The 13,211-nt window shown below is 41.7% G+C and overlaps 1 protein-coding gene across 3 annotated transcripts in view; it reads left to right on the plus strand.

Annotated features, from left to right (window-relative positions):
- The window catches only part of RHOBTB3 (Rho related BTB domain containing 3), a 77,901-nt gene that overhangs the window by 42,083 nt on the left and 22,607 nt on the right, over window positions 1-13,211 (plus strand). For all 3 annotated transcript variants that reach the window (XR_015732160.1, XM_034440708.3, XM_087885900.1), the window contains 2 exons: window positions 245-470; window positions 3,684-3,876. Coding sequence is in view for 2 of the 3 variants with exons in the window: in XM_034440708.3 (XP_034296599.2) it covers window positions 245-470; window positions 3,684-3,876 (419 nt within the window). In the remaining variant the exon portion in view is untranslated. The remainder of the gene's footprint in view (window positions 1-244; window positions 471-3,683; window positions 3,877-13,211) is intronic.

The following is a 13,211-nucleotide window of genomic DNA, read 5'->3' on the forward strand; positions in this document are numbered from 1 at the left end:
GTTTGTTCCTTTAGCGTTAGGAATCCGCTAAAATCAAATATATCTGTGCGTCTATATTTATATCAGTGTACACCGGTCTATGTGTCTATTTTTTAATATATATTTATATCAGTGTACACCGGTCTATATGTCTATTTTTTAATATATATATAATTTGGTTTTCCTCTTTTCCCCGCCCTATATTTTCTTACTTTTGTTTTAGTAAATGTTTAATTCAACACATTGAAATGTTATTTATTTGTAGGTCTGTTCACATTGTAGCCTTTGGTAATGAAAGAGATGGATTTTCCGAGGATGATCAGCAGAAGAGTTTGATCTGGACCTATCTTGGGAGAAGTGCTTTAGTTTCAGAGACTGACAGTAATTTGTTACTAAACTCTGCCAGTTACCTTAGAAATCCTGCATTCACCGAGTATCAAGCTTGTGTGTTTGGAAATGTCAAATTGGTGGTACATGACTGTCCTCTCTGGGTAAGAGAATGTAGTAAAAAAAGTTATAGATTAGTTTTAAATATGTCTATTCTGAAGTATCTAAGTCTCAAAGTATTCCATTAGACTTATTTCACTGCAATCATGTGTAGAATTGTAGTTTTACTATAATCTGGGCCAAGTGTTAAAATAGTATTCACCCCTTAATATGTTGAATTAGATAAAAAAGAGAGTTGAATCTTTTACAGATTGCTCCTGGTTGAATATATTTTGGGGTATCTGATAAGCTTAAAATATATAAAGTATTTTTATTCCTATATTGAAACAGTTTTTTGTCATAGAATAAAACACTTTTTACTGAAACCAATAGAATATAATATGGTTTTTCAATGTTAAATTTTAATTTGGATCTTTTTCTAAAAGCAAATTGTTTAACTTTCAGCTTAGAATATTATTTGTACTGCATGAATGTAAACTTGTAAAAATTGACAGTTATTTTTCTTAATTATGCAAAAAATAGCTTTTAGTTATGTTTTTGATGTTAGTATTAGAATTCTTATAAGGAACTACCTAGATTCATATCTTTATGTGAGATTTTGAGTGATTTATATGGATGTGAATAAATAGCTTGTAGTTTAAATTTTAAATACAAGAAATACAGTATCTGAAATAGCAGAGAGCTACATTTCTATGAAAGTCTATCAATATTATCAGATTATATTGGTATTATAATCTTTACAACTGAAATGCTGCTTATCTTAGTTATTGTTGATAGATAACATATTTTAATCCCCTGAAACTATCTGATAGTTGTGGACGATATTCCTAGAGTTTTAATTTTAAATGATAAAATAATCCTTTATAATGTAAATGATATGCTTCCAATCTGTGACATAAAGAGGTTAAAAGGAATATTAGGGTGAATGTATTTTTAGAATACCAGGACAGCACAGCAGAAGCAATCACTATCTGCAGGGTGGTCAGGAAAACTAAGAAAGTAAGCTAAACAAGAGGGATAGGTAATGAGTCAGTTCTTATCATTCTTACCACAGTGTTGTTTTTCACGCTATTGTCACCCACATTATTGAATAGTAGAATTATATAACACTACAGTATTATAACCACTGCAGTTGTCTGAGCCAAAAGGATTTCTTTTATAGAAGTTTCACTTAGGATTAGGGTTTCCTGTCTGGAGATGGGACAGGTTTAATAGCTAATTAATACAAAGAATTAGTTAAAATACTTTTGCTTGAAGAGACATGCTCAAAACCACTTTTTCTAATTTATTCTGATGATGACATCTAGGATCTATATTTACTGGATCGATACTCAGCTTCAGTCCACCCTTTCTCTCCCCCACCCATGAAATGTGTTGTATATGATATATGCATAGATAACTTTGGGGAAAAAATCTATTTAATACTCAAGTCTTCTAATGGGACAGAAGAGTAATTGGGGCACATTTGAAAGTAATTGTCTGTGCCAAGTGATTATGAAAACATGCTGTAAGTTTACATACTAACTTTAAATTCATACATTTACATGCAAACACAGATAATTGAAAATTATCGATCCTGGTGATCCTGTATTTTTGTCTCAAAAGTACATTTCAACCATTACTTACATGTCTTATATAAGATTTCAGAAATAGAACTGCATCTGAGATTAACTTTTTATGGAGGTCATTATTTTGCCAGCAGTTTGTAAAGTGTTCTACATACATATAAATCAGGCATTGCTTGTGGTATTTACCATGTTAATTTGTACTAAGATGGAATGTTTGCTATTTTCTAATGATTCTAATCCCACCTCACGATTTTTGCCTGTATGTGAATAAGGATCTCTGAATCTTTGAAATAGAGAGACAATATCTAGGAATATCTGTCATTGGTTAAGCAATATCTTGCATGTGTAAAAATCTAGGAATTTCAACACTAATATTTCCTAATGGATAATTTGTTAGGTTCAGAATGTGGATTGAGAAGTGTATACAGTCCATGATATTCATGGTGTAAAACTTCTGAATATTCATTATGTCAAACTACATTATGTGTTTTCAATTTTGTTATTCCTACGGTCTTTTCTGTGTCTTCTCTTAATATTGTTCCTGCATACCTTTTGTCTTTCTTTTCCATTCCATCCCCGCTCGCAGGTATTCCTCATACCTCTGAACATTCTGAACTTAGTCTATGTTCTCTTTTTTCTCAGTTACTTAAAATATTGGACAATCTAATTGAGTTTTCAAATTTTGTGATTTCTGAAATCCTTCGAATTGTGATACTACAACCTAACAAAACAAAAAATTCACTCATAGTAGGCCTAAAGTTTTCATCAGCTGACAATAAGGGCATTAGACTAACTTTCATTTCTAAAGTAATGAGCTTTCCAGAATGTTACAGGAAAAACAATTGAACTTCAATTTCTTATAAAAATAAATGTATCATGATTCTAACCTGAACTTTGAAAGCATTATAAAGGTTGTAATAAAAGGTGGAGTGATCAAAGGGTACAATGGTATTCGTAAATGCTGGAAAAATGTAGGAAAACCTAAGTTGGCACGTTCAGTATCTCAGAAAAGGTATTTCTAATTGCCCTTGTAAAATGTTTTGTTTGCTCTTCAATCATTAAAGGAGGTTGGAACAACCTTTAAAAAAAAGAGCACTGTTTTTGTTAGGAATTTTAGCAATTGATTTCTGGTTTTATTGATCTTCAGAAATGAAGAACTAATGGCAGTTATTTATCCAGTAAATCCAGGTCAGGGTTTTCAGTTATACCTTTTCTTTAATTTCCAGTAAGGATAACGTTTTAAAAGTCAAATGCTTCTGCTTTCAAAATGTTCTGCACCAATAAACTGATATTGCTATAATTAACTAAAATGAGTAGTAGTTTTGATGCATGTATTTTATATATAAAATGTATCAATAATTGAATAGAAAATTCATTTTAAAATTTAGACAGCTGGATTGGAAATTCTTTACAGCTGTTAACTGTTAGTTTCATCTAGTCACCCTATGTATACAAACTCATAACTGTAAAACAGTTTATTAACATAAAGTTTGCTGCAGGCAAGACATAGGAAGCAAGATGAAGTTTGAACAAATTGATTTATTGCAGACACTGTACACATTTTTAATATCCCCAAAAGAAATGTATCCTAAGTTTTAGTAAACTTTCAGTTATTATGCAGTTGTGTGCTCTCATCTCTTGATCAATAAAAAAATGGAATTTAGCTCCATCTTTTTGTTTTGTATATAGGATATTTTTGAAAGTGACTGGTACACATCTCGGAACCTCATTGGAGAAGCAGATATCATTGTGATTAAATATTCTGTAAATGACAAGTCTTCATTTCAAGAAGTAAAAGATATTTATGCACCACTGATAAAGAAAACACTTAGTCACTGTTCAGTTCCAGTTATAATTTCTGCTGTTGGTGCAAGACAAAACGGTATGTGCTAGAAGTCATGTTATAAACAGCTGAGATATCAGTATTATGCTAAGTGTTGGATGAATCATGATGAGACAGCTTTGTTATTAGACCAGTCATGATAAAGTTAATACTTCTTAGAACTGAACTTAATATTCTACCAGAAAACATTTTACTTGGTTTGATTGGTTCCAGTTGAAAGAGAAAAAAATGAGAATAACCCGGAACAGTATCATGCTATACAGGTAGTCCTTGACTTACAACTGTTCATTTAGTTAATGTTCAAAGTTACAATGGCACAGAAAAATGTGACCTATGACCATTTTTCACATTGCAGCATCCTCATGGTCACATGATCAAAATTCAGATGCTTGGCAACTGGTTCATATTTATGATGGTTGCAGTGTCCTGGGGTCACGTGATCCCCTTTTGACAAGCAAAATCAATGTGGAAGCCAGATTCACTTAACTAACAACTGCAATGTTTCACTTAACAATGGTGACAAGAAATGTTGTAAAATGGGGCAAAATTCACTAAAAGTGTTTCACTTAGCAACATAAACTTTGAGCTCAATTGTGGTCGTAACTCGAGGACTACCTGTATGCTCATTTTAAAAATGTTAGCAGTGTTCGGAGTTAGGAGTTGAAGAATGTGATTCTTTGAAAACTTGGTTGGTACAACTATGAACAGCAAACTTTCCCAGGAAAGTATCACTTTTCCATAGAAGTATATGACTAATTACAATTAATGATGGAAAGATGACAAAATGTCATGATGCAAAGTCTATTGTATCATACTTGATTATTTTCATTATATTTAAGTCGTAGGATTTGTGACATGATGTTTTGGCATTTCATATTTTCACTTGCCTCCTTGTGAGCACATGCGTGCCTTTCTGAACTTGTATAGGAACAAAACTAGTATAACTTCAGTGATTCCTGAACTCATAGTAGATTAGGCATGCTAAAGAAACACATCATTTTGTTTGTATATGTTGCACTTCACACACTTGCAATAAGCCATCCACTGTATTATATCCGTAACAAAGCCTTTTCTTAGCGTAGGTATTATATTTGTATTTACCACAGCTGAATATTAAGAATTCTGCAGCAGAATTCTCTTAATGCCAAAAGACCATAGTAGAATACTGATTAATGTAGAGACTTATTAGCAGTCTTTGTTTGATAAGAAAATTAATTTTAATAATTTCCATGATATTTTAACAGTTTGTGTGGTGCATTGAGTATTTGATCATAACATATTTGGCAGTTGAGCTTCTTCATAATATTACTTAATGATTTTAGACAATATTTATGTGAAGTTATACAAATTGTCCTTGACTTACAATTGCAATTGGGATCTGAATTTTGGTCGCTAAGCAGTGCGCTTGTAAAGCATGACTGCATCATTTAGAAATGGCAATTCCTGCAGTCTGAGTTGCTATTGTTAATCAAATTTTATGACCATTAAGCAAGGCAACTTCCTTGGCTTAAGTCAGTGGGGAAACTGACAGGAAGTTGCAAGTCCCAGGCCAGCAGGCAGGTAAGTGGCTACTGCTGAGTTTGGGAGAAAGCAAGATGGCACATGGAGGTGCGAGGGAGAAATTGTGATGGTTGGGGAGAGTTTGCAAGAGGCATGTGAGAGGTGTCATGAGGGTTGGAAAGTGAGCCGATGTGTGAGACATGGATTGGAGAGGGTGCATGAGGGTATAGCAAGGGTTTGGGGAGGATGTGAGGGAATCCTTGAGAGGTGCAGCATGGGTTGGAAGGATGCATAAGAGGAAGAGCCTGTAGTACGGTGGACTAAAGCACTGTTATTAACATCTGCTGCTTGCAATTACTGCAAGTTCAAATCTCACCAGGCTCAAGGTTGACTCAGCCTTCCATCCTTTCAAAGGTAGGTGAAATGAGGACCCAGATTGTGGGGGCAATAAACTGACTTTGTATAAATATACAAACGTATGAAGGCTATTGCTTAATGCATTGTAAGCTGCCCTGAGTCTCCGGAGAAGGGCGGCATATAAATTAAAGCAAAAAAAAAAAAAAAAAGTGGCAAGTGCCCAGGTCAGGGTGGGTGTAAAGCATGAGTGTCAAACTCACATCATCATCCTGGCGTCACGTCACGTATCACAACTTTTTCTCCCTTCGCTAAACCGGGCATGGGCATGGCCAGTGCATGACAAGGGCTGCAAGCCTAAGGGCCGCGAGTTTAACAGCCCTGGTGTAAAGGAATGTGCAAGAGGTGAGGTGAGGTGTGAATTGTGGGGGCGGATGCAAGAGAGTACATGAGATGTTTGGTTTGGGCTGGGGAGGGGAGGGGGAGGGGAGGTTGCGCAACAGTGTGAGGTGCACAAGATGTGTGAGTTGGGGAGGTTGAAAGGTGTGTGTCAGAAGCATGAGGAGAGATTGGGATATGAGTTGGGCAGGATGCACAAGGCATGCGAGTACCAGTATGGCAGAGCACAGAGAGGCTGGGAGGGGGGCATCATGTGGGTGGGAAAGATTTACTCCAGCAACTTGTGGCCTTTCCTGCTGTGTTCCCTACTGACTTTCTGGGGAAGCTGGCAAGGAAAGTTGCAAATGATAATCATGTGATTTCAGGGTGCTACAACTGGATGTATCAACTGGTTGCCAAGCACCTAGATTGGGATCATATGACCATGGGGTGCTGGGATGGCAGATTTAATCTTATCTCATTTTTGATCAGGTAATTTTCTTAATAGATTATGGAAATGCTATAGTCATTATGTATCTTGACTTTCAACAGAGCAATTCAAAACAAGCTGTTTACCAATTTACTTACATATGGCTATACATTTGGTTCCAAATTGTACTCAGAGAATGCTCATCGGTGCTACGACTGAATACTGAAGTGAGATATTGAGCAGGTGCTATATGGATCAGTCCTAGATCTGGTATCTTCAATATTTTTCTAAGTAACTTAGTTTAAGAGATGGAAGGAATTCCTATCAGATTTATAGATGCTACAAAATTAGCTAGGATAGTTAAAACATTAGCAACAACATTGAAAGTGGTCAAAATAGGCTGAAGTAGGCTGGAAGTAATGAAATGAACCTTGGCGCCTGTGCGAGCGAAGCGAGGACGTGCACGGTGATTGCGCGCAAAGCGCATGCACGATGCGAACCGGTGGTAAAACTGGTTAGAACCCACCACTGATGTACTCTATTTATGAGAAAGCAGTATAATGTGGATGCAAAGAAAATAAGTGCAATTTTAGACTGTATCAGCAGAAGTATAATGTCCAAATAATGCATTCTTTCCATTTTATTTTGCTTTAGTCAGACCCACCTCATGTTGCTCTCAATTCTGAATACTGCACTTAGAAGAAAAATTCAGAGTAATTGTGACAAGTTAAGAGAATGATATTGAGGATGATCAGGGGACTATGAAGTACTACGGTATGAAGACAGTTCTAAGGAGCTAGGTATGCTTAGTCTTAAAAATGATGATAGGGAGGATACAATCTCCAAATATATGAAATGGTGTCAGAAAGAACAATTCAGGGCAGAAAGATACATTCTGACTTAATTAGAAAAGGTTTTCTAACAGTGAGAACAGTTTAACAGTAGAGCCAATTCCTCAGATAAGTGATAGTCTCCCCTTTGTTGTGTGTGTTAGTGGAGGCTAATTAACTAATTGCTTGGGGTGTTTTCATCGGATTACAGGACTGAATTTGACTGCTTAAATAGTACACTCCAATTTTGTAATTTGGGATTTCAGATTTCAAGTGGACATATTTCTCCAAAAGTTCTTTTGTTTCATAATCATATGCAAGGCATGCTTTTTTATTATATTGCTGTATATTGTAGCTAGAGCAGTTTAGCCTTACAATACATGAATTCTTAAATTTGATTGACGTCTATGTTTTGCAGAGCATTTTTAGGTGGGGAAGAAAAAAATAAAGAGCTTTCAGATTTGGAAGAAAAAACAGCTTTGCACTGTGATAAAATTGTATTGAAAGTGCAAAGAAAAATAGGAAACAGTACCAGAGTCGCATTAAAAATAAAAATAAAAAGACTTCACTTATTTAATACCTGATTTAGAATGAAAATTTACTATGAAGTAAATCTTAATCATTATTCATGGTATCACTAGTACTTCTGAAGAATAACAATGTGGATGTGCTAATGAATTCCTTCCGGGTAGCAGACCAATATGGCGACTCTTTATTGAATGCCAAGGACGAAGGGGCGATGTCCGGCATTTTCGAGGGTGTTGGGGGGGCAGCTGACCATCTTACAACCCCCGCCCAGCAAGCTGAAGCATAGCCGGCTCGATTGAGCCGTAGATGGAGCCGGAAGAACACCCGGCCGCCGTGGAGATAGTTAGGGATGGCGCGGCGGGCGGTAAACGGCGGCGAACGTTGAAACCGAGGCCCAGCTGACTGTCATAATTCAAACGGCTGCAGGGCTGGAGCGGTTGAAGCAACGGTCAGTGATGTTGCTGTGGCGGTGGCGGCGCAGGCAGCACCGGCGGCGGTCCCTGGGCTGCTGTAAACTTGATTTGCAGCGTACTGGGCGCTGCGGGCGGCGACGCGGGGCGGCAGCCATGGATACGGAGGCGGAGCCGACTAAAATGACACTTGCAACTACGATGTTGACAGCAACAGCAGCAGCAACACCGGGAGGCTAGGCTATGAGGATGCCCTCTCTAGACAATGGAGAGGGCTTTGCTGCAAGCAGTTACCCCCCCTCGATGTAATGGGGAGGGGGCCTGGACATTCACTTAATCACCTGAATTCAACTTAATCACCTGAATGGCCCTATCTGAAAGAGCATGGTAGTGGTGGGGGCTGAGAACTGAAGACATTTTTTGATCTTCCCCTGTCTGCTTCTCCCCCCCCCCCTTACTAGACCTAGGCCTAGTTTGGCCATTCAGCGAAAAACAAACAAACAAACAAACAAACAAACAAACTTGCAGCTGTTTTGATCAATTTATAGCCTTTTTAAAATATCTTTTCCTCCTTGACTATCCTAATTATCCTGATTATTTGATTTCATCTCTTCCACCTGGATGCTCCACTTTTGCTTTTTTCGACCTTATCTTCGGATTTTTGCTGGTATCAGAAAGGGAGGAAGCATAGACATCGAGAGTCTTGAACAATTTATTTGTAATATTTATACAAGTGGATGGGACGGACCATCTTCTCCTTTGTTTCTGTAACTCTGGACTGGTCGCCGTGAGAGGGCGGTCATTGTGACTCTCATCCCCCTTTTTATGACTAACTTATTTTAATCACAAGACTTTCCCATCATTGTAAGAGGGAGATGGTATTCCGATGTTCTATTATATTAGCTTCCTTGTACAATTATCTACTTTACCCTTTTTGTCTTAACCATCTGTTTTAAACCATCTTTAACACCTTAAGAAGAAAATGGCCTTTCATCGCCTCCAATTCTATCTCACCTCCGATGTATTCAATAACAGAACTCCTAGCACTGCGAGATTCCCCACTCTCGCAAGTTTGGCCCTCCCAGTTATCTAGGGCCGCCCTCAAGGACGGGTTTTGGAACCCCGAGAGGTGGTATGCTAAGAACCGGAAGCTTTGGGGTTTTTTAGATAGTTTTTCAAATTCTATTTTAAGGGGATCTGGGAGGAGGGTGGTTTCCAATGTAAATAATGAGGCTGGGGAGCCTCCCGGGAGGGGGGTGGGTTGTATGGGTTCAGGGATTAACCCGCGAGGGACGGGGTCTAGTCCATCTGAAGAGCACGGCGGAGGAGATGCAGAATCTAGGGCCAAGGAGAGGGTTAGAACTTGTGCTGTTGATAGACATTACATCAGTACTGTAGGTGGGAGGGGCAGATATGGCGGGAGTAGGGGGCCACATCAAGTTGCGGGAGTGCGCGCTCGCTGTCTTCAAGCGGTGGCACGCTCCGGCCCCCAATGCTCTTCTCATTCCCCAGGTGGCACAGACCCTCAGGCCCTGGGCCTTCGGCTGATGCTATGCAATGCCAGGTCCGTGGTAAATAAAGCCCCCCTCATTTGTGATCTTGTTCAGGAGGGGGGAGCGGACCTGGTGGGTATTACGGAGACCTGGTTGGGCCAGGAGGGTGGAGTCCCTCTCATAGAGATGTGCCCACCCGGTTTCTGGGCATTTCATCAGCCAAGGTCACAGGGAAGGGGCAGGGGGGTGGCAGTTATCATTAAAGAGGGTCTTAGTCCGAGGGAGGCCACTGTTCCTCAGACGGCCGGATGTGAGTCCCTCCTTGTGAAGTGGGGTCATGGGGTGCAGATGGGCCTGCTGGTTACGTACCTGGCTCCCTGCCACGTGGCAGCGGCCTTGCCTGAACTACTCAACGTTATAGCCGCGGTGGCGATTGATACCCCTAGACTTATGGTCATGGGGGACTTCAACCTGCCATCCGTCGGTGAGGCGTCTGAGGTGGCTCAGGAGTTCATGGCTTCCATGACGGCCATGGACCTGACCCAGTTAGTTCATGGCCCTACTCACACGGGGGGAAACACGCTGGACCTGGTTTTTGTCTCTGGTCAGTGGCTGAGTGGTCTCGAGATAGGGGATATAGCGATCGAGCCCTTGTCATGGTCAGATCACTCCCTCCTTCGCTTTGACCTTCGAACCGCCACACCCCGCCGCAGGGAGGCGGAATCGATGAGGTGGTTCCGCCCCAGGCGCCTGATGGACCCGGATAGGTTCCAGACGGAGCTTGGGCCATTTCCTGAGGCTCTGGCACACGGCTCGACTGAAGACCTAGTGGCTGCCTGGGATAGGGCGGCCGCTGGAGCTTTGGACTGGGTCGTGCCTTTGCGGCCTCTGACCCGGCGTCGATCTCACCTGGCTCCCTGGTTCACCGAGGAGCTGAGGGAGATAAAACGCCGGAAAAGACGCCTGGAGAGCAGTTGGAGGGCCAGCCGTTCTGAATCTGACCGAACACTGGTAAGGTCTCATATTAAGACCTACCTGGTGGCAATAAAAGCGGCAAAGTGTAACTATTTTTCCGCCCTTATTGCGTCATCAGATAATCGCCCGGCCGCCCTGTTTAGGGTGACCCGCTCCCTGCTCCACCAGGAAGCGTGGAAGGACCCCTTGGAGGGTAGAGCCGAGGACTTTGTACAATATTTGTATGACAAAATTGCTCAGATTCGGGAAAATTTGGACTCTGACTGGGTAGATTCGGGAGGGAGGATGGAGGCAAGTCTTGAGAATATTATCTGGGAAGAGTTTGATTCTGTGACTCTGGAAAACGTGGACAAGATACTGGGCAGACTAAGCGCGGCCACATGTTTATTGGACCCGTGTCCCTCCTGGCTGGTGCTGGCCTCTTGGGAGGTTACACGAGGCTGGCTCCAGGGGATTATAAATGCTTCCTTGAGAGAGGGTGTCTTCCCTGCTGCCTTGAAGGAGGCGGTGGTGAGGCCTCTCCTCAAGAAGCCTTCTCTGGACCCAGCAGTGTTGGCTAATTACCGTCCAGTCTCCAACCTTCGCTTCATTGCGAAGGTTGTTGAGAGTGTGGTAGCGCGACAGCTTCCTCAGTACTTGGATGAATCGGCTTATCTAGATCCGTTCCAGTCGGGCTTCAGGCCTGGATACAGCACGGAAACGGCATTGGTCGCATTGGTAGATGATCTCTGGAGGGCCCGGGACAGGGGTTGCTCCTCTATCCTGGTCCTATTAGACCTCTCAGCAGCTTTTGATACCATCGACCATGGTATCATGCTGCACCGGTTGGAAGAGTTAGGGGTGGGAGGCACCGTGTTGCAGTGGTTCTCCTCCTTTCTATCTGATCGGTCGCAGTCTGTGTTGACAGGGGGGCAGAGGTCAACCCCGAGGCCCCTTGTATGTGGGGTGCCACAGGGGTCAGTTCTCTCACCCCTTCTGTTCAACATTTATGTGAAGCCGCTGGGTGAGATCATCCGTGGTTTTGGGGTGAAGTATCATCAGTATGCTGCTGATACTCAGCTATACATCTCCACCCCGGACCACCCCAATGATGCCCTTAAAGTGATGTCCCAGTGCCTGGAGGCTGTACGGATCTGGATGGGGAGGAACAGACTCAGGCTCAACCCATCCAAGACCGAGTGGCTGTGGTTTCCGACGTCCCGATACAGTCAATTGGTGCCATCACTGACTATTGGGGATGAGTCATTGCCCCCCATGGAGAGGGTTCGCAACTTAGGCGTCCTCTTGGACTCACGGCTGTCTTTAGAAGAACACTTGACAGCTGTGGCCGGGAGGTCTTTTTATCAGGTTCGCCTGATTCGCCAGTTGCGTCCCTTTCTGGATCGGGACTCGTTCTGGATCGGGACTCATGCCCTCGTCACTTCACGCCTGGACTACTGTAATGCTCTCTACATGGGGCTCTCCTTGAAGAGCACCCGGAGGCTCCAGCTGGTCCAGAATGCGGCCGCGCGGGTAGTTATGGGAGCAGCATGGCGCTCCCATGTGGCTCCCCTCCTGCGCGAGCTGCACTGGCTCCCTGTGGTCTTCCGGGTGCGCTTCAAGGTCTTAGTTACCACCTTTAGAGCGCTCCATGGCTTAGGACCGGGGTACTTACGAGACCGCCTTCTGCCACCAATAGCCTCTCACCGCCCAGTACGCTCCCATAGAGAGGGGCTTCTCAGGGTGCCGTCAGCCAAACAATGTCGACTGGCGGCCCCCAGGGGGAGAGCCTTTTCTGTGGGGGCACCCACCATCTGGAACGAGCTCCCCCCAGAGATACAGAAGATTCCGGATCTGCGCACTTTCCGCCGTGCCCTCAAAACATTCCTGTTTCAGCAGGCCGGCCTGGCCTAACTTTCCCTTTATATTGCTTTTTGATTTTATTTTAAACTGGGATGTCTTGAATTATCTAGGACCAGAATGTTTAGTATATTTTAATTGGTTTTTTATTATTAACGTTTGTATTACATGTATTTTTATCGTTCGCTGTTCACCGCCCTGAGTCCCTTAGGAATAGGGCGGTATATAAATTTAATAAATAAATAAATAAATAAATAAATAGGTGTATTTATAGAGATGCAGCAGAACTTCTGGTCATGACCATAATTTGTTCCATAACTTTGGTCGCAAACCGATTTGGTTGTTACCTGAACCTAATTTTGGAAATTTGGCGCTTACAAAAAAAAATGGCGCGGAAGGGGAAATCGGCTGCGAAAAAAATATTTTTTGGGTGAATTTTTTGGTTGGAACCCGATTTGGTTGTGGTCAGAAGCGTTCGTGACCAGAGGTTCTACTGTAACTATAAATATTATTTACATTGTGTTGCTGTTGTTCTACGTGGACATAATTTATTTAGAATGGTTGATAAGCTGATTGAAATAATTAGTTATTTATAATGTGATTTACCACTGTTAATAGAATGAGAGTTTTTTCCTTT

Source organism: Pantherophis guttatus, chromosome 2 (genome assembly GCF_059756535.1).
Source record: "Pantherophis guttatus breed Tessera chromosome 2, ASM5975653v1, whole genome shotgun sequence".
In the NCBI taxonomy this organism is placed as follows: Eukaryota; Metazoa; Chordata; class Lepidosauria; order Squamata; family Colubridae; genus Pantherophis; species Pantherophis guttatus.